This window comes from Strigops habroptila, chromosome 9 (assembly GCF_004027225.2).
Source record: "Strigops habroptila isolate Jane chromosome 9, bStrHab1.2.pri, whole genome shotgun sequence".
Classification (NCBI taxonomy): Eukaryota; Metazoa; Chordata; class Aves; order Psittaciformes; family Psittacidae; genus Strigops; species Strigops habroptila.
Window position 1 is genome coordinate 27,420,245 of NC_044285.2, and position 22,128 is coordinate 27,442,372.

General features: G+C 40.9%; 1 protein-coding gene across 2 annotated transcripts; it reads right to left on the reverse strand.

Annotated features, from left to right (window-relative positions):
* Positions 1–6,462: 6,462 nt before the first annotated feature.
* On the reverse strand, positions 6,463–21,714 carry TENT5D (terminal nucleotidyltransferase 5D). 2 transcript variants are annotated; one of them, XM_030497389.1, is made up of 3 exons: positions 21,626–21,714; positions 14,792–14,914; positions 6,463–7,729 (listed from the first exon to the last, which is right to left on the reverse strand). In XM_030497389.1, exon 3 carries the CDS (start codon positions 7,708–7,710, stop codon positions 6,535–6,537), a length of 1,176 nt encoding a protein of 391 aa, XP_030353249.1. In that variant the 5' UTR covers positions 7,711–7,729; positions 14,792–14,914; positions 21,626–21,714; the 3' UTR covers positions 6,463–6,534. The 2 variants fall into 2 exon arrangements, with proteins under 2 accessions (XP_030353249.1, XP_030353250.1); XM_030497390.1 differs by lacking the exon at positions 21,626–21,714 and having other exon boundaries at positions 14,792–14,915.
* Between the last annotated feature and the right edge of the window lie 414 nt (positions 21,715–22,128).

The following is a 22,128-nucleotide window of genomic DNA, read 5'->3' on the forward strand; positions in this document are numbered from 1 at the left end:
CCATTTTTATCTTCTAGGCAAAACTACGAGCTGCCATTTCAGCCTATTGTCTGGAAAATGTCAGGACATGTTCCTCATCCGATAAAATGCTGGAGGAAGAAATTGTTCGCATAAATGGTGAGAGCACCGCAGGCCTGCATCAACATCTTGAGCCGAGACTTGTGCTCCCAGCACTGCCTCTCCTCTGCAGGGAAAACAGGATGGCAAAGCCAGCACCGGGCAGCTGCCAAGGGCACTGCAATGCCGCTGGTTGTGTCTGAGCAGAAATACAGGAACATATGGGCAGCATCATGTTCCTGCCTATTCTGGAAAGCAAAACAGAACGAGTGCGAAATAAATTCGTATCAACAACAGGATGAGAATATTTACAGGGAAGCAAAGTATAGGATGGGGAAGAGTGGGCTTATATTGGAGGGCAGGGCTGCATCTCAGTGGGCTTTGCTGCGCTGTCTGTATTCCCACACACACCCAGCATATAAGGAAAATGTAATATAGAATTACATTAACCCATGTACATACAAGCACACACTTGCCCATAAACACATATGCACGTGATCTGTAGTTCTCTGGAGGACTTTTTTTTATTATTATTTTGTAATACATAGCTGAGTGAGCAGCCTTTGAGTGTATTTATTACAGTATTGAATTGCTTTCCATGGTAACTAATTGTGATTTCAGAAACACAGGTTCTGCAATGGTACAAGATGAAATGGAGCTGCATATGGAAGCAGCTGGTAAGAAGAAAATCACTTGCTTATGAAATAGTATTTAATGATGGAGATTGATGGAGCAGAAAAAATGAGGGGTGGCAGGGACTAGAAAACAAAACAACCCTCTGTCATCTTCATATGTTTCCTTATATCTTGAATTCCTCAGGAAAGTGTCTAGTGAATATTTAAGGAAAGGAAAACCCCCTCTGCAGGCTGCCTTCCCATTTCCCAACTTAACATTTTATTAAGAGGCAGACCATTAAAAATCTGGCTGTATAAAAGAAAAGAAGTGGTCAGGAAATGAAATTATGATTAAATGATTATTACCAGTTAAAAAAATGGGAAGGCTCTTACAAAAATTTATCTATTCCACTGTGAAAATCAGGTGAAAGAGCACGTTTTGAGTGAGGTTAAAAAACGTTGGGTTTCCCCAGGCTGTATCTCTCTGCTTTCCACATCCAGAGCTTGGGTGCCCAAGGGAAAGACGAACAGAGCTGGCAGCACATGCAGGAAGTGGTAAAACACTGAAGACCATTTTGAGCCAATTTATGTGTGTCCCTAAAGCAGAAAGATTTGCAGATTCCCCTGCACAACAGTTTGACATTCCCATGCTGTTAATCTCATTAGGTGTTTGATAGGAAAACGGCTTTGAGGCACAGCTCGAAGGGGCTGGCAAGGGTGCAGGAGCCTCTCCAGCACTCTCAGGCTGCTGAGGCATGCCAGTCCTGGCCGCTTTTCCTCCCCATTTCCACCAAATGGCAGTGTCTCTGCCATATGCGAACCACGACGAGTCTCTTTACTGCACTGCAAGAGGCTAAAAGGCAGTAAACACCCAAGTCAGGAATTTCAGAGTCTCACATGGGGCTAGAACCTCCAGCATGTTCGTTCCCTTCCTCTTAAGGCACCACAGAGTCCATGGCATCTAACAGTGCATTGACACCCCCAGGAACACACAACAATATTGTCTTGTCCTTTTTTAAAAATGTGAATGAGTTAATAAGCAGTCCTCCAAAAAAACAGCCCATGAAACATAAAAACCTCACCCAACCAAAACAAATCCCCACAAACCCAAACCTAAGCCCCCAAACCCATAAAATCCAAGTAAGCAACCAGAAATCTAACTATGATGAATGTGGGTATGTCGCCCAACTGAAAACTTGAGTCTGTAGGCATTTCTCTGACCTCCGTCCAACATCACTGACATTGGCTGTGTTCATACTCGACAGAAATTCTACAGCCTAGATAAATATGGATTTAGATTTATGAGGACATGCACTCAGCTTAGGTAAAATGTATTTTTAGGCATAGGTAAAATCAAATCATTTGTCAAGAATTTATTTTATTTACCCAGCAGACAGTCATGTTTTTATTACATAAGTACACATCTAGGCACTTAAAATGTGACTATTTAACACCAGCCTGTTTGACAACTAGCACAGAGCCATTCAGATGCATCAAAGATATTCATGAGAATCCGGCTGTTCTGTCACCTTCAGCGCAGGTCTGACAGCGGAGCAGTGGTAAATTCGAGCCGGTGGTTTATTGACGTGACAAACCACAACCGAATCTTTAACACTCCTGCTTTCTAACACGCCAATTTGGCTGGTGGAAGAAGTCTCCACGCTCAAACTGACATACAACCAGAGTAATGAAGGGAGGACAAGCAAACCATACGTTAAACAAGAAAGTTATTTTAATGATCGCTCCCCGAATACCCAAAGGCACTAGTCAACACTGTGGACTAATGACCTACAAATCTGTGTGATTAGTACATATTTTTAGCATTACAATATTTTTCAACAGCTTCAGATGGCACATTAAGTGAAATACTGCTTTCATCTGCAACAACGTTGTCCTGAATACCCTTCCATTTGCCTAGTTTAATAGAAAAATATACCAAACAAAAAAACTGAGCTGTAAGTATCACGCTGACCTACCAAACTCTCTTTGCTGTCCTTTCTCCAGGTATTTCTGCAAATCATATTGAATACACACTGGTGTAACTCCGAATTTATGTCAATATAACTCCTGTAACATCAGTCAAATTACACAGCTATCAAACGGAAGTGACACGGTGGTAAATCAGATCTGTGATTTCACAGATCCGCAGGGTCAGCGCAACACGACAGACGATAGAACATCTCAACTGAGGACAATTTTACATTTCTTTTATCCACTGCAAAAACTTCTGTAATGTGTTGAGTATCAAGCTCACAAATCACATTTTAAGGGAACTACCATAATGTATATGCTTCAAATAGACCTTTTACAATATAACACAAAATTCAAATAACATTTTTTAGGAAAGCACTTGAAACTTTAACACTGAGGTCTTGACAACAGTAGATTACTTTAAGCTGTAAACTTTAAGAAGTTTTTTGTGATTAAATAAAACCAGCATTACAATTTCCAGGTATTCTAATCATTGAACAGATTGTAACAACAAGATATAATTATAATGCAAACATGAAGCTCAGGAGACTGGTAGTGAGAAAACTCTCTCAATTCTTTGTAGATTTATATCTGCACATGGTAAAATCAGTAACAACTGGAGAAGAGGTTACAATATTTCATCTCACATATTGATGATATCAATGTTTTGCAAGCAGCAGTCTGTACAACATCCCCTTTTCAATATTAGTTTACAGAAAAAAAATCTCCAGGTCAAATACTGCTGCCAGGTATCAATGGAACATTTGGAAGGAAATATTTAAGACCATCAGATTTTGTTGATTGCCCGTGTATATATAGATATGTGAGATTTTATATATTTAAGCATATATAAAATCATAAACCTCACTTAACCTTCAAAATTTAACTACCTCTAGGTAAGAAATATAAGACCTTTTCCAATAAATTTAAAGGGATTATTTATACCTGAGACATTTTTGCATATTGGTGTCTTTGTACCTTTACCTCTAGGTACTCACCCAAGTCCTTTACTCTTTCCTGGGGTCTCACACAAAGCCCATTACAGTTACGAGGATTCTTCCCAATAACTCCATGGGCTTTGGCTGAGTCCTTCCTTATCTAACCCAGATGTATAAACAGAGGCATAACAGAATATATATATTTAAATACAGAGTTGCTGTGCGAGCAGACCGGCTGGTTTATACAAATCCAGAGCTAGTTGACCCTTCCTGATACTTTTCACAAGGCCTGATTCAGAAAAGAACTATAGTCCTTTACACATGGGTGATACATGTTTCTGCTTGTTGGTTAAAAACCATTTTTTTGAAGTATTTCTCCAGGTAATGGATCATTGGATATACACGACATGTTGAAAATGTTCCTTCCCGCTTGAGCGGTTTCCTGCTTCTTGAGAAATCAACCCATTTCTCCACCTGGCAAGCAAGGAAACTGAGAGCAGAGGACTAATGAGTTGAAGCGGCTACATTACATTAAGATCAAAGGCCAGTGCAGATGGACTGAGATTTTCAAACAGATTTAGGGAGTTTAGGAGCCCAGTTCCTCCTGACACTTGAGGTGTTTGGATGCCTAACTCCCGCAGATTCAATGGGAAGTCCCAGCTGTGCCCAGTCCAGCTCTGCAGCCCTTCCAACCGCACAGGCTGAGTGTTGAAGCATGACCGTTAGCAAGGACACAACCTACATAAGGCTCTTACAGCATTTCACAGTGCTATTTAATTTGGCAAATACCAAACTAAATTTCAAGGTTCCCTTTGTAATCTAAGTGGTTCCATTAAAAATAAAAAATGAATCCACCATGTTTCACTCCATTTTGATTCTGACAGGGGGAATTCACTGGAAGTGCTTACAGGAAAATTTAGTCTTATCATATCTGATAACATAGCAATTAGAATTGCCAATTTTATCATATATAGTTTAGCCAATGGAGAGATAGTACTGGAAGTGAAATTAACTGTGCTTTTAGACATGGAATTGGGCATACTTGAAAAATCACCAAAAATAATAGTGCTATATTCATGAAAGACATCAGAAAATGAATCAGCTTCCAAGTAGATTAGTATACCCTTCTTATGTTGCAGAAACATTGTTTTTTGCACTGTATTTTACAGAAAAGAGTTGACTTTCGTGATGATGGCCAGAAAAGTTGACTTTAGACAGCTCTTTGTTCTACTGTACAGGCATACAATGGTTAAAAAGGAAAGCTACATTTCACTGGCAATAGGACTTCATAGACCTTAGAAATTTTAGAAATGTTTTAAATAGCAGTACGTAGCATATTTCTGTGTAAAATAAATCAAACACTCTTTCCCAAGTAGAAGAAATGTCTAAGACCTGATGCCTGTTGTAAATAGATGAAATGCAGTCAGTGTTTTTAAACACAAGGATGATGAAGATGTACAATGATGTACCAGCAACAAGCTTGTGGTATGACACAGTGACATGTGAAGCATCAGATGTAAGAAACTTTACTGCTGCATTTCCAGTTGGCTGCTCCAATCTTACAATTGCACCCATTCTAAATCTCCTTTTCATACTACTCCTTCTTGCACCATTTTCAGGATGTAAACTGGAGTAGTTTCAGTGAGAACGTCTTAGATCCATCCATCCCAAACCTAGTCACAGGGAAACAAACGGTGATACCCCTCTGACCTTCAGTAATATGGGCGCTTTGCAACCCATCAGTGGAGTACCAAGGGCAAATGTTTCCCTTTCGGGAGCCAAGGAGCTCTCTGGCATGATTGCTAACATCACTTCTACTTTCACAGAGCAACTGGCACAGGGAGGCACTTACGTGACATGTTTAAAACTTATCTTTGGTAAACACACACACAAAAACTTGGAACTAATGTTTTACTTCCTGATCATAAGAGAATTCTTCATTTGCTACTAACGTATGTGTGCAGGTATCTAAAGATATACAGGAAACTGCTAGTATAAAATATTTTTTGGATGCCACTGCCAAGGATTTGCTTTAATTCACCTCAAAACAACGCAGTCCTGGGCTTTTTTTATATGTATTTTTCTTTTTTTTTCCTGACTTTATTACAGGACTTTATTAAAGCATCTCTGATTGACAACAAATTAGCAATAGCAAGCAAGCCCTATGTGCTCAATTTGCACCTTCTTTCTCATTTCTATTACCTTGTTTTTCAAGACCAATATAATTAGAACGGTTGTATGTCTTACAACTTTCATTATCTGAGAGGCAGATCTCTCTGATCAGTGGACATTTTGGATACACAAAAATGCTGAGTCTGCTCTTGGTAGGTATGTTTCCTGCTAAGCATGACTAGACAGTACTCTCGTGAGGAGAAGGACCTCACATCTCCACTTGGACCTGAAAAGTGACCAGACCAGAGCCTGTAAAGCAAAGCTCAACCCACCAAGAGACAGCCCTTCAATGGGGATTTTCTAAAGGTGCTGCAAATAAATGTTGTTGGAACTGCATGGGTATAACTGGCGGATGATCTGCTTTAATGTACCCAGAACACTATCAATTCTAAAACCAGGCATTTCTAATGAGAGGTATTTTATTTGCTTAATTTTCCTTGCACACAATTTAAATTTTGCTTAAGAATTTTTTAGAACCCAGAACTTAGTGCATTTCATTTTATAAAATTAGAATAATTTATATCCTTCTTTTTTCATTGAAAAATATATATATATAGCCCAAACACATGTAGGGATTTAAATAATTGACTGATAGCCATTTCACTTATTTTACAATCTGCTTAATGGTGATATAGACACTGATCAACCAAATAACTTTGGCAACTTGCACAAAAGCATGTCCTTAAATCAAAATGTATGATTAAACTTGCTTTAATGATGCCTTCATTATGAATAGAACTGGAAAGTGAGTGGAGTGTAAGTGCTGAGGAGGTTATCGGTTCCTAAACCATGCCACTTTGAATTTGTATGTGAAATGGGTATGGCTGGTAGAAGATAGGTGGCTGTCCGTGAGCAATGTAGTAATTGCTGAAGTTTCTGTCGCTGATATATGGAGCAGGCTGATAATAGCATGTTACATTGGCTGCATTTGGGATGATATTTTGTTCTCCAAGTACTTTTAAAGCCAAAATTGTGATCATATTCAGAGTTTGTCTTCGTTCGTATCCCATGAGACAGACTGTGCTCTTATTTACAACTCTACGCAGAGTCATCAAGTAGTCGTACTTGCTTTTCTCCTCCCCAATGAAGTGGTTGCGCAAATATGACTCAATTTTCCTCTGCTGCTCAGCAACATCTGGAAAGTCAATGAAGAACCTGGAGCACATGTAACGTTCCAGAGATTTAATTTCATCCTTGTCTGCTGGCTTAAAGTCGCGAACCAGGAGATTGCTGTACTTCAGGAGGCCACCTCCTCTGATTTCCTCTGGGTTCCTTGTGGAAATCAGTTTGCATCTTAAGTGGTACATTGCTTCATTGAAGTCCCCATACATACTCTCAGCAATGACAGTGGGGTGAGAGTCTTCTGTCAATTTGCAGTCTGTTGCTTTGTAAACATTTAGTATGGAGTCCAGTATGATTTGGAAGGAGTCCACGCTAAACTCAAACTGTCGTCTGAGTGAGTTGACAAACTTTAATTCTACATTCTTGCCACTGTTGTTTGACAGCGAGATGAGACTCCAGCGATCATAGTCGGTGGAGACTTTGACCATCTTCTGCACATAAGCATCTTTCATGGTCTGGGCAGTGATTTTTTCCTTATTAACACATTTTGGCAAGAAGTCCAACAGGCAATTAAGAACTGCTTCCTTAACAACCTGGAACTCGAGCTCACTTGGAAGTTCCACCCCAAAAATAATGTCTAGGTCCTTGTAACTGGTTCCATTCTGCTCTATTAGGATGTGACTGGCTGTCGAACCGTTCAGGCGGATATCTCTAACATTGATTTGCTTTTCAATGAGCTGTTCTTTTACCACATGAATGACATCCTTCAGCTTTACATCCAGTGTTGGAAAATTTCCTCTCCCATGAATAGGTATGACCTCAGCTAAAACTTGATCCAGGATTTTAATTTGCTCCCAGGTGAGACTACTGAATCTGTGGTCTAAGTCCTCAGTCATTGTGATGTTGGTTGGCTAACTGGGGAGAAACAGAAATTAAGAGACAAACGTTAGAACTTGCTCAAATATAAGAGAGCCTGACATTTCACTTGGTTATAACAGATATTATATCTTCCTTCCTCGGTGCAGTGACAAAGCAGTCCATTTTACAGAGGCACAATCCCAGTTAAAGGTCTGAGTCAACCACTGCACTTGTCACGGCTTTTAATTGAATTTTAATGTAGTCAGGTTTTAATCCTGCTGAGGACCCATTGCGTTATTGTATAATCCATGACTCAAAGTAAATGCAGTAAATATAGACTTAGTTTAAAACTACTCAAAGGTTAATAACATGAAATACTTGGTGGCTATAGTGAAACTCCAAATAAATTTCACTGTGAAGAGCTAAAATGAGCAAAATGAGCAAATTTGTTCTTTCTGTCCTACCTAGAAATGTCCTTCATCTTCAGTGACCTGCATGCTTAAAACCATTGAAAGATCAGGAAGGTTTTCTTAAAAGCAGGAACAATGCAGCATGCTCCATGTTCATCTAGCCATATGCCTCAGATGTACTTTACTCTCTATGGATCATCTATACACATGCATCCTTTAATACCTCTTGTTACAGTTTAAGAACTGGATATCCAAAAATCGTTAAGCAGTTTCCACCATGTTTCTGAGGCAAATTCTTTCCTTTCTAAGCCATTAACCATGTTCCTACATTAACATACCAATGCTGCAAGTTATGGTTTGTGCAGAAATGAAAACCCTTTCCAGTCTGCGTTGGTACTCGAAAACTTTTCAAGAAAGCCTGTAAAGAAGCACCTACAGAATACATAGGAAAAAGCTCAGCCCCTAGAATTCCTCAGTTTAAAATTCTATCTTGTCTTCATATCATCATATTTACCAATCATATAGACCTTAGCACGAAGAAGAGAAGACTGCATGGAGACCTAAATGGGGCCTACAAGGATGCTGGAGAGGGACTCTTCCTTATGGACTGTAGCAACAGGACAAGGGGGAATGGGTTTAAACTTAAACAGGGGAAGTTTAGATTAGATATAAGGAAGCTCTTTACTGTGGGGGTGGTGAGGCACTGGAACAGGTTGCCCAAGGAAGTTGGAAATACTCCATCCTTGGCAGTGTTCAAGGCCAGGTTGGACGGAGTCTTGGGTGACATGGTTTAGTGTGTGGTGTCCCTGCCCATAGCAGGGGGGCTGGAACTAGATGATCTTAAGGTCCTTTCCAACCCAAACCATTCTATGATTCTATGATTTACATTTTACAATGAGGGGAAAAAAAGGTGCAAACCCCACAGTCTTGGTTTAAAAATGTTTCTAATTGATCATATGCAAACTTTATTTTAATTAAATTTTTGTAATGGGAATCTGAATGCTTTATTTTTTTAATTGTATATATACGCACTGTGATTATAGTTAAACACACAATCGTACGATTATACAATTAGGTGTGATTACAGTAAGTAAATAAGATGTGCATTTAAAGAACTATGAAAAAGAAAGACATCGTTGGGCATTAGGTGGTGTCCAAGGTGTAATGAGAGATGGAAATCTTCATCTTACTGTCTCCTGACATTAATGTTACAGAACAGCAACAGTTCAGAGGGCTAAAAAATTCCAGAATGCATGGGCATCATTTCATGCTGCTCCCCTCTTGCCTGCTTACACTTCCCCAGTTCTTCTGGGATAGTTAATGCTCAGATGGTTAATCAGAAAGGTTGATCGCTGAATCCTACCAGACCATTTTTCAATGCTCTTTCATAAATTGCTGGGTAACTCACAGGCAGATATTGCGATTTACTGATAACTTTCTGATTAACCCCAGTGCTCGGCTGCTGTGCCTCGGTGGGTTGAGTTTGAAGCTATGTTTGCTGCTCTGATCTGCAGGTGAAGGAAGAGAACATTTACAGATGTGGTGGGACCTTTCTTTATTGCTCAAGAAAGCAAATATTCTTTAGTCAATACAGTTAATTTGGGCATTTCTTTGCTCTCCTGAGTCAGATGTGGATATCCTCAACCCATGGGAAGCTGCTGTTTAGACAGTTTATAGATGGAGGTACAGATACTGAAAACAACTTTGTTTACTGAAAGGAATTTCCTTTTTCTGCACAAACATTATAATTTTGCTTTCTCCTTTAATGTTGCACATGTTTTAAGAATGTTTCTGTTGTGTTTGTGCAAGCTTAGTTTAGAGAGAATTCAGGGAAACTAAAAATAATTTTAAAACAATTGCAATAAATTATTTGCTACATAGCGAAGGGCTTTAGCTCATTGCTGTTGAAACACTACCTGAGCACCTAAAAAGAATACAAAAATAAAGATCACTGTATTACTTCATTCTGCATGCAAACACAATGAGAAAGAAGTGACTCTCAGGTATCTGCCAACACTATAAACATGCTACTGACACATCGAGAAATGCTTCTGCAGACAGATGGCTAAAACACATTTTTCCAGATAAAGCTCAAGAATAAAGTAAAATCACAGTGAGTAATAACACTACTGAAAAGTCTATGCTGTTGTTTCTTAATCAGTAGTGACTACATATGTACGTTGTCATATATTTTCCTTCCCTGCCTTCAGATTCCACATTCTGGAATATTTTAGTCATTTCAAGTAACTTGTGAACTGACAAATGGCTTGGGAATATTATGGAGCTATTTTTCACATAATTCCACTATAGTTTCAGCTCCCAAGTAAACTAATCAAGAGCATATGTAACTTCAAGCACCTTTCTGGCCTCATTACAAAGAATGGAATCAACCATATGTCTGAAGTTAAATGCATGCTTTAAAAGTTGTCTAAATCAGGACCAAAGCTGGGGAGTTTAATTGCTGCTGAATAGCCACTATGAAGGTCTTGGATTTAGTTCTACAGCTTTGGCAAAACCACTAGTTCCTGGCATTGTTTATGTAGCATGTAACTCCATATACATAATATGCAAGTGTATATATCTGTTTGCATACATACTCAGAAATAGACACGCTTCTGCAGGCATTTAGAAGTTATGACATTTGAACTGAAAGGGAGAGAAATTGCCATCCATAGCCCTGCCTATTTTACATGTTTCTGACTTTAGCATGAGCTATTTATTTTAGGATTTCATCCTTGTTCCTTTATTACCATGAACTATTATTACGAAAAAAAACTTCTATCCATCCTTCATAGCCCTTATGACATCCCAGTTTATCATAAAAAACAGCTGTCACAGAAAGGCATTGTAAATTCTGGAAGTAGCACAAGAGTGGGTGGAGCGAGATGGCTGGGAGGAGAGGGTTTTGTATAAACTTCTTTGCTGCCACGCTTGTCGTTTGTGTTATTGATACATGAGATTATGGCAGATCAGCTCTAACAATCTACTAGCAAACTTTTAGTTGCCAGAATTGTATAGGCAGTAGTTGTTATGTGATTTGTCTGATACTGCAAAACTTTGAGAGAACTTTTCAAGGTTAATGCTGTGATGTAAAAGAAAGGGCTTAATGAAGGGAATGTTGAAATTCAATTCCCTTTTTTAGCAGAAGGACCCTCTTCAAACACTTTCTGAAAGTCAGAAGATGGAAGTATCCTTAAATAAGCTTAGAAATCCTTCCTTTATTGCTACATGTTTTTATTGCAATATACTAAGACTTAAAAATGACAGGAAAAGGTAATGTCAGTAAATCTCTCTTTGGTGTTGAAGAGTGGTATCTCAAAATGTCATTTCTCTAACGTGATTTCTGGAGAATATGGTGATGCTTTGTGAGTTCAGAGCCTCAACACTGATATCTGAGAAATGTCCTATGATAAATACTACGAATTCTGTGTTGAAATAATGCCTTCAACTTTGACATGTAAGGAAAATGTCCTAGGAAAAACAGGAATTAAGTTGTCAAGAATATAAGTCATTTACAGGTAAACCCAAAGAAACTTTTTTTATGATTTTTTTAGTAATTTACTTCCAGTTTACAAGCCAGTACATAACCCTGCACTTTCCTAGAACAACTTTCCTTCGTTCTTTTCCTTAATCTTGTCTGGCAATGAGAACAATTTCCAGGCAATTTTATAGTCATTAGGAACCTTATTTCTTAGAACAGCAGCAAATTTATTTACCAAGGTGCTCAGGCTAACATCAGGAGTTATTATTAATGCAAGTAAGCCCCAGTTACAATAAATCAGCAGCGGTATTGAGGCTATAATTAGTCAAAGCATTGTGTAAAACCAGAGAGATCAAGGGAGGAAGGGAAGGCAACTCACTGCACGTGACCACAGAAGCCAGATGAAGCTTAACACAAGCGAGTGCTAGGGTTGGTTTGGTTGATGGGAAAAAGAGGTTGGAAAATATCGTTATTCTTTGGAAATTGGTGATGTTTGCAATGGAGGATGATCCCTTGAGGCAGCTCTATCTCCCTGCCTCTTTGCAGCTGCAGCATTATGCTATTTAGGATAACCATATATGAAACATGGACTTTGGGAGCTTTTACTCACCAGTAGCCACAGTCTCAGACTTCCCTAGCTCTGCCCTGCTGCACTTTGTCAAAGATTTCTGTTTCTGTCTCTTCTTCCACATGAATACCTAAAAGCATTTCATGTGTTTCACATTGAGTGTTTTCCTATCTTAAAGACCATACAGGGGTAAATGGAAGGCTGCATAAACACTAGCACCATGGCAGTGAAAGGGAAAACTAGCCTTTGGATTTGTGTATTGAAAAAAAAGGGGTAATTTTCCTCACTTCTTCATCATTTTGAAATTATTGAGACTCTTTCCTAGTGATTTTTATTAGAGTTTTTTTAATGGGATTTAAAATGTTACTATAAACTGCAACGGATCCTGAATCCTGCTCACTTTAACATCTCTGGCAGATAAAGGATAAGGAAAAGCAGTTTTCTAGGTGCTTTCTTTTAGATATACTGGCTAGAGAAGCAGAGAATAACCTCGAGGTTCAGACCTCGTCAAGTTTTGTGACATATTATCTTTATTACATGGTTAAAAAAATATTTCCCTGATTCAAGTTCCAACTTGCCCTTTTGTGAGCACCTTCAGCAGATGAAGTGGTCACTATGCGGAAAAATGTTTAGTTATTGTGGGATCATTAAATATAGTTTTTCTAATTTTTATTATTTATTTTTATTTTGAAATCAGAGGTTCTCATTTTCTTCAGCAGGGTTTGGACCAAATAACTATGAGTTTGGGTTTACAATGATGCTAAAAGATTTAGGTAACCACTTCTTAGCACTCTGCCATACACCAGCTTCCACAAAGAAATAAAAGCAGATCTGGCTTTACATCCAAAGGAAGGAAACCTGCCACACCAATAGTAGCTGTCATGTTCCACACAACTTTCACAGAAACAGATACTTACAGTCTAGAGGACAGTCTCAACAAATTTAGATCATATTTTACCAATAAACTGGTTAGATTCTCTTTTTATACATTCTGTAATGTTGCTTCAATGTATTTTCAATTCTCAAGCAGAATACATCTGAAATAGGTTTTGTGCAGCTGTGTTAGCTCCATTCTCTTCCCTTTGCTTTTATGTGCTTCCCTATCTGTCTGTTTTACAATAATTATATGGAATACTTTGATGCTCCAATTGTTTTTACTTTGTTTGCACTTGAAACTGGTGGCAGAGACCTTTTACAGATGAAGCAAAATGTCTTGTCAGCTGCCAGTAGTAGCCTTGCTTTTGGGGGTCATGACAGAGATGCTCAAACTACTGCAATTCTCCCCTCAGATGTCTGTACTGGTTTTCCTGCATACACATTACATGCACCACTAATGATTTCCATGATAGCTTGCTAAAGCTTTATTTTAATTCAAAGAGCTGCATACACATTACATGCACCACTAATGATTTCCATGATAGCTTGCTAAGGCTTTATTTTAATTCAAAGATACATTGCTCTATTAAGCTGCATATTTTTGCATGCTTACTGATTTAAGGACAGCAGCTGGCGTAAGCTCTGAAGGTAAGAATGTCAAATGTGGAAGGAGTCCCAGTCATAATTTAAATGTGCATGAGACAAGTAGAAGCAGTAAAGCATCTGGGCCATCCTAAATGGGGACATAGTTAAACTGGTTTGACTGTTTTCCATGAGGTTTTCCTTCCATTAACGTTAATGCATGCAGTGAAGATACTGTTTATTTATCCTGTTATCGTGAGATAACGCATGAGTTGCCATAAGTTTTCGGTACAGTTACCATCTAGTTACCCTGAAATAACAAATAATAACTCAAGGCCATATGCTCTTCTCCTGTGAGGTAAGGTTGCATGGTGTGCAAAATACACTTAAGCAGAAAGCAGTTTGCTTGAACTATGCCACAGAATATCACCTTCGTGGGCAGAACAAGTAAGCTTAAAAGAAGGAGAGACTTTTATCAACAAAAGTGAGTCCTACCTTTCCTCCAACCCAGCCCAAAGATGGGGAAGAGCAATAGAGTCATGTACCAGCCTGCACTGCCCCTTCTCCCACATGAAAACTTGTGGAACAGTACAACCCAAGGGCAGCTGTGCTCTCCTATAGCAAAAAGCTGGGAAAAGGAACTGAGTAGCCTACACCTGTACTGGAACGTTAGTGGATATTGGCTCAATGAGCTGGGAGTTCTCCGTAGGGACAAAATAACTGAGTTTAACTTGGGCAACCAGTACAAATATATAATCCACTTTATGTCATCCTGGAGATTTGGGGTTTTTTGGACATCGAATTTTTCCACCACGACTCACAGTACACTCATTCTTAGCTGTATGTGGATTCCCTCACAGGGCAACATTTTCAAGGCCAGATATATTATGACTTTGTATCAGTTCCCACAACACACAAAGTTCCTCCTCATACACCCTTTCAGTTCAACCAACCAAGCCCTTGGAAATAGCATGGTATGTGGCACAGTCAGTCTTCTCATTTACTCTAAAATACTTTAATAACTTAAAAAAAAAAAAATAGGTTTGATATGCAATATATGGGGAAATAGGGTCTATTTGGTGCTGTGGTCATCATTGAGAAGTTACTGCTTTAGATAAAGATTATTTGTACTACTGAATGCATACTATAGATTAACTCCTGAACAATGTCTCCAGAGAGAATGCAAAATCCCACAGACTTACAGTGGCAGGACGATTGGCAAGCATGTATTTCAGTGGAGTTAATAGGATGACTCACTGGATCCTTTGGTAGAAATATGGATTGTCATCTTGTCACTGACAAAAACAAGAACCGCCCATGGAAAGCTGCAGGAAAGAAAAAAAAGCCGTCAAACAATATCATTCATTTTGAGACAAATGTTAACTACCAGTCACCTGCTGTACATAATAAATCATGCATTACATAGTGGCAGTCCTGGAGTCATAACAATAGCCTTTTAAGTTGGCAATGATAAAGTAAAAGCAGTGGAAAGGCACAGATGTGCTTATAAAGACTCTGGGTTTCAGGTCAGACTTAATCCTCTGCAAAGATGTTAATAAACTCGCTATTTTCTTTACAGGATTTTGAAAAAGAATTTACTACTATTAATAGACATGCAAATTAGCAGGGACGTAGCGGAATCATACAACAACAACAAAAAAAACAACCCACAAACCAACAACTCAGCAAAATTATATATTAGGAATTGTGTAGTGGCTTCGTATTCTTTCTAAAAATGCATGCAGAAGACAGGAAGGTCTTGTTTCTTGGCAGACAAGGTTGTTGGTTCATTTATGGGAAGCCTATTGCTGGAATTTGAACTGAATGGCCCACTGACTGGCTATGCAGGAATTGCAACTGTTTTTGTAAATACTTTTATGCTATCAGAAAGGAACTTGTTAATACTTTTTTCTCATTTCAAAGCCTACATCTGAAAGTTCTACCAGCTGAAACTTCAGTTTCAGCTCAGTAGCCTTTTTTAGGCTTTCCTTCAAAGACCTAAATTCCAGCACCCCGTGCTACAAAGTTCACAACACCTACACAAGGTTCCTTCCCTATCCCAAGTAGGACCCTGTCCACTGGACGATTTGATTTACATGTGAATTTACTCCTTGTTTCTGAGTTGTGTTCCACAGTCTCAACTTTTATGCTGAAAGTATATATGCTTCTGAGTAAATATGGCTTTGCAAGTATGACTTGAGTGTAAATATATGCGTAATCTGCAGGAAAAGCTGAAATGATAGGCCAAGGAGGTATGGGCTGTATTATTCATTTTATTAGGAATGTTATGGATTTTTCCTCCATGCTACAGTAGTCAGACTTTTGTCACCGAATATGCTGTTTTATTGCTGCCGGAAGCCCAGTACTTGCTTTCCTCACTTTGTGAGGGCCTATCTGCTGTGCCAAGACCTGTCTGCAGCTTTCATTTGCTTTCCAACTCGTGATGGGCCACTAATTGAATGGATGCATGTTCCCTGATTTGCTCCCCAGATCCGTGCAGTGGTGGCTCACGTCTGCAGCTGAGAATACAGAGTTAAGTCTGGCCAGGGCTGAGCTCTGATTAGCCAGTCATGTCTTCAACAGCAAGGAAACAGGTTCCGGATTGCTTAGATAAAAAAAGTCTCAGCATGTGGAGTCTGGCCTCCTGTAGGAAAAGTCAGACAAATACATAATCAGTTAGTTTTAAAAGTAATGAACTTTTTTCACTTCTTAACAATGAACTATTGTTATTTCTTTCTGTGTGAGGGTGGAAGGTTTAATAAATATATGATATCCATTACTGGATATATCACCATGATAGAATAGATAAACACTAGAGTAGAATTAATGGCTTCCCCTGGTGATATTCAGGGGAAGGAGAAAGAGACCTTTATATTTTTTTTGTACAAGAACACCCATTATTATACAATATGTTCATAGAAGCAGCAGCTGAGATTGATGAAGTGCTTTGGCTGTTGGGACATTATTCTCAATGGCTGCCTTATATTGGCTTCATCATTACAGGAAAAAGTGCATCATTTCATTACTCTGTACTCGTGGTTTCCAAGATTTTTCTAACTGCAGTAAAAACAAAAATAAAAATGACTGTGTCAACAATTACCTTGTGCCTCAAAGATAATATTTTCTTATTCCTGAGTTTGAAATGTGAATTGTGATGATATGCACCAACAAACTCATTTCAAAGTCTTTTACCTTTGTGTCTCTGTGCATAACAAGCAAAGGACTATAATGAGAACCAGCAGGGACTAGGAGATAACACATGGCTCTGCACTGCGGGTTTCCCTTTCCAACATGCTGTGCCACAAATACAGCTTGAGAGCATGTTCCCAGTTGGACACTGCTTTTGGATGTCCCCACTCCCAGGTTCCACCATGAGGCATGTTGACACTCAAACCTATTTAGTACCTACATCTCCCCTGGGCTCCAGCAAGTGTGGAGGTTGCTCAGACACCTCAGTAGCTGACCCAGGGCATTTCAAGGTGATTCCCCCAAGTCAGCAAGAATGAGAGCCAAGGATCCTCTCCCATCTCCAGAGATGCTTGCCTCCCCCTTTCTGCCTGCCAGCTTCCAAGAGAAGTGCATGATTGCTCTGCTTAGCTCCTCAGGCTAATACCAAAATCTATTTACTCACTCGAGATACCAGTGACTCAACCCCAAGCTCACTTATCAAAAGCTCTCATTATTATGACTAAACTGCAGCAAAAGCAGGCAAGGTAAAGAATGAAACAATCCTCCTTTTCCATCTATTAACCATCTTCATAATTATCTCTCCTCTTCAAATGCCAGAAGAAGAGGGATGAGCCACGCAGCGTGCCATCACAGTCCTAATTCTGGGCTGTTTTCAGGGGATAGAGGGTATTACAAAGTCAATGCCCTCCTTAGGAACTCCCCAGAGGCTTCCTCTGCTCATCAAGGGAGACCCAGTGGCAGAACGTTTCCAAGAACCTGTCTTGTGGGATGGCCTTGCTCATGAAAGCATCAGAGGGTACTGCCAGGTTTGCTGTTACGTCTGTTTTGAGAGGGTTCCAACACACACAGTAAATTGACTGGATTTCTTATTTTTTTACTGATCCTAAGAAAAAATACTGTGCCTTCCTTGCTGGAAGCTGCATTTAGTTCATTCAGTCAATGCAATGCTTGGTTTTTTATCTCTTCTGAATCAGTACCAAGCATTCGAAGTATTGAGGGTGGATTTTGATTGTACATACAGTAGTACAATGGATTTGGAGAGTTTTCCTTGGGGTGAGCCAGAGAGCTGAAGACAAATGCACTTGTGTTCCATAAAACCCTCTCTGCACCACTCCTGCTCTGCTCTGCATTTTTTATAAAAGTATTTGCTATTAAGCAATTATGCTGTTTCACTCCAGAAGTATTTTCATTTTATGGAAGAAGACATGAAGTCTAGGTGATTTGTTAAGCAGTGTAGGATGCCCTGAATAAAGGCTCTTCGTGACTGCTGCAGCAAGTGGTGAGTTTAAATTGAGTTGGAAAAACCTTCTGTATCCTGGACCAGGCTTTGCTGGCACCCTCCACAGAAGCATGTCTCACGGAACTGGTGAGAGGGCAAGCTGTAACCACAGTCAAAAATCACTATGTCTTTCAGAGTTTGTTTATGATGCTATTTGTGTTTATCACGTTAACATATAATTCACCTTTTTATGAATTCCCATACCTATATTAGAAAGTTACTCTCTGACTACACAACAGAGTAGTGGGATTTCCTTTAAATGCTATTTTTGCAGGTTTACATTGTAAAAGTGGGGAAAAACCCATATAAATTATTTCTTAACTTCAAAGTACTTGCTGTCCAAGAGTTTATTAATTCTTAATTCTGCATCCGTAAGAGCTAGGATTCCCCTAGAAAATAGCTGATAACTGAAATGTTTTCTAGAGTTTTGTGCTAAAGTAAAAACCAGCATAACTCCACTCAAACTACATCAGGAAAAAGGATTATGGCTGCAGGACTAGGGTACTACTACTCTTCTGTGATGAAGGCAGCATGCAATGTCTCTGCTGACATAATTACTAAAATGCAGAGAGAAGATAAAGCAGTGATAAACCAAAGAAAAAGGTTAAGGCCCTGCAGCAAAGATGTGTGTATTTGTGACTTTTCCATCACTATCAATAATGCATAATGTCCATCATGCAAATGACAACACTGATTTTTGAGAAAGACTGAGTCAAGCCTTCTATCACTGAATGTGAAAAAGCATCCAATGTGACATCAGATGTCAAGAAAACAGGACCTGCTAGATAAGCAAAGATCCAGCAGAAAGGGTAATGGAGAAGAAAATCAGCTGATGTTGACATAAATTGACATCTGCTGTACCAGTTCATAGTGTTTTATGGAGGAAAACCATTCTTTTGTTAACATGTACTGAAAGAAACAGTTTTTAGGACCAGAAAAATAATTTGGCTAGGAAAAAAAAACAACCAACCCACGAAATGATGGTTTATCTGTGAGCAATTCTGCAACATGAAGAAGCCATGTTCATATAGCTATCTATGTTCTCCCTTTATGTACTGCACTCCAATTCTGTATAGCAGTAGACAGCAGACACATTGCTGATTCCCTGTGGTAACTTAGATTCTGAACTGGTGCTTTGAACAATTATTTTTGCATGAAGGCCGTGGTAGTAAAGGGGAAAAGCCAGACTCTCATTTTCAATAGACTACTTTTTATGTTTGAAACCAAATGGCATACATTTAGTTCTCTCACCAGATGTTGCTCTGGTGTAAATGGGAGCAGAACTGGCCCACTATGTGCATGGCTGGGCATCTGACTTCAGTACGATAAATCCTGAGCTCACTTCCACTGTGTGTGGACCTTCCCTCACTCCATGTTACCTATAGTTTGATGGTGAAATTGTATGTAGAGTTTGCTTACAAATCCTGTAACTATTCCATTGAGCTTCATCCATTCCAATCAGTGGGAGTTAAACATAGACATGTAAGACACATATATGCCTTAAATCCATAAGACAAATTTTATCCCCATATGCAGATGACTACCAAGCTACCGGGAATTCAACAAACACTGTCAGTAACCTCAGGGTGACCCACCCAAGGGCTGCTCAACATGAATGAAAGAGGCAAAGCAGAGCACAAGCTGCCAACACTTTCACCCCCTGCCATGGCCAAGCAGGGATGATGACACCAACCAAATCCATCCTGGAGGTGAGGAGCCCTGCTTCTCACCCAGCAGTCCCAGACCTACAGCTCAGAATGAAGTCTGATATCAGAGCCAAGAACTAGAAAGGCCATGAAACCAATCTGGATTAACAGCATTGTGAAAATACAGGTAAAATCTCATTCCTTCAAGCAGTGTTGATTAATGAATGAATTTCCACTGCCAGCCTAAATGCTACTTAATTTACTCTCCAAAATAACTCCATCTCAATGTGATTTCAATGTGATCTCTCATGGAACTTGGTCCACTTATCTCTCCTTGATTTATAGCAGATTCATAAATTATTGGACTTTACTGCATCAGCAGTTACTGTTGAACTTGAGCAGGAGCTGTTGATAAGGTCTCTGGGGCAGGAATTTAAGTTCAGGCCTTTGCTTGCAAGGGTAGACATTAGACTTCTCTCTTTCTGGCAGCTGAATCATTACAGAGTGTAGTCCTTACTACAGTGCTGTATGCTGTATGTTGCCTCATGATTTCTAATGAGGCAACAAAACTAAATTTACTGTCAAGTTATGCTTCTAATGCATAGCTGAGTGGGGATGGTGTGCAGGTAACACTGCCACGAGGTCAAAGGACTGCATCAACAGCAAATTACAGGAATTATTACTGTTCTCTTTTAATCACGCTGTGGGAGTGCAGGAGGGCTAAGGCGTAACAGAGCAGGCAGTATAAAACAGACCCTGCTGTTCTCCCCTCCACACATCAAGCCCTTGTTCCTTACTCCTGGGTGCTGCAGCCACAAAACACAGCGGGATGACAGGACAAGGGGATTCTTTTTATATTTCTGAATGGGAGATACACAAGTCACATCTGACTCCATAGTTTAAGGAGAACACAAAAGCATAAAGTGTGGGAGAGTGCCCGCTCTAGATCCACTTTCATTTATTATTCATTCCTTGGCCTTTAACACCGATCCACATCACCATTCATACCTACCTCATTGCTTTTTATGAGAGCCATGAACAACCTATCACTGTTAAAGCAGTACGCGGAAGACAATGTGCATGCCTGTGTAGTCAACCATGCTCTTTTTGATGAAATAATATACACAGTCACAGATTTGCAGTGGCTTAACAGATGTAACAATGAGACCTGCTTGTGGATGGGAGCAGGCAGCGAGCACAGGAGAGTGATTTCCTGGCTGGGAAGACACAGAAAACTGGCACTGAGATGCTGGGAACCAGTCCTGCTTTGCACACATTTGAAAAGCAGTTCCAAATAGTTTAGGGCAGTGAATCCCAGTGGGCTGGCTGGCTGCCACCTCCCCGGGAACACGAGTGGCCCTTTCTGAGCACCTGGAAAAGGCTTGAGATACTAGGGGCTACTTTATACAGTCCAGATGGGATGATCAAGCTGATCGGACAGCAAGCAGTAAATACCGTGCTTCTACTACACCTGCTATTAATTTCGCGAGGCTGGTATTGCCTAAATTCAGTAAGTTTTTAGAATTCATGCAAATGAATGCCCGTAGTAAGACGGAGCAACAAGAATCAACCCCCCCCGCACACCCCCAAGCGCCGCCAGTTTGCCAAGCCGCTCATTTCACCGGTTGGTAAAGTTTCTGCGGAAAACAGCTTGCCAAGAGAGACGAAAGGCCAGACCCGAGGCAACCACCGCAGGTCCCGCAAAGTTTTATAACTAAGACCGGCGCGGAACGGCCAGTTCCGTTCAACACCCGCCCCACACCGCGGCGTCCTCCGAACCCGGATGCGCTGGGACTTGAGCTGCTCCGGCAGCACGTCCCGCCGAGCCTCGGCTCGCTCTGCCCGCTGCCCGGGCACCACCGGCGGCAGCGGCCCTGAGCTGGGCCGGGGGAACCCCTTCGGGGGCTGTGGGGGGGACTCACCGTGCAGGGGTGGGCTCCTCCGCCGCAGGCTCCCGCACGGGAGAGCCGCCGCCGCCGGTGCTGCTGTCCGCGGCCGCCCAGTGCTGAAGCGCCCGCCCCTCCCGCCGCCCCCGCCAGCCCCTGTAGCGTAAAGCAGTGGCCATGGCAACGCGCGTCACAGCCCGAGGCGGGGCCGCCGCCGCCACCGGGGCTCCCGCCGCCCACCCGCGCTCCCGCCCGCCGCCTGGCGGGGGAGGCCGCGCGCCGCCGCCTCAGGCGGCCCCGCCTCGGGGAGACCCCCGCGCCCACGGGGTGCGAGGCCGCCGCCGCCGCGGCGCTCCCCGCGGGCCTCCCCCCGCCCCGAGGGCCGCTGCTGGGAAGGCCCGAGGCACCGGCGTTGCAGCAGGGAAGCGGGGCCGTTGCACTGAACGGGCTCCGGCCGGTGTGTCCGCACCTACGGGGTCACCTCCACTTCACGGCCGGCTTTTCCCCACCGCGACCGAGCGGGATGCAGACCCCTGAGG

What these genes read in the sequence shown, in the direction of transcription:
- TENT5D (XM_030497389.1), bottom strand. Translation starts at nt 7,710, where the DNA reads ATGACTGAGGACTTAGACCACAGATTCAGTAGTCTCACCTGGGAGCAA.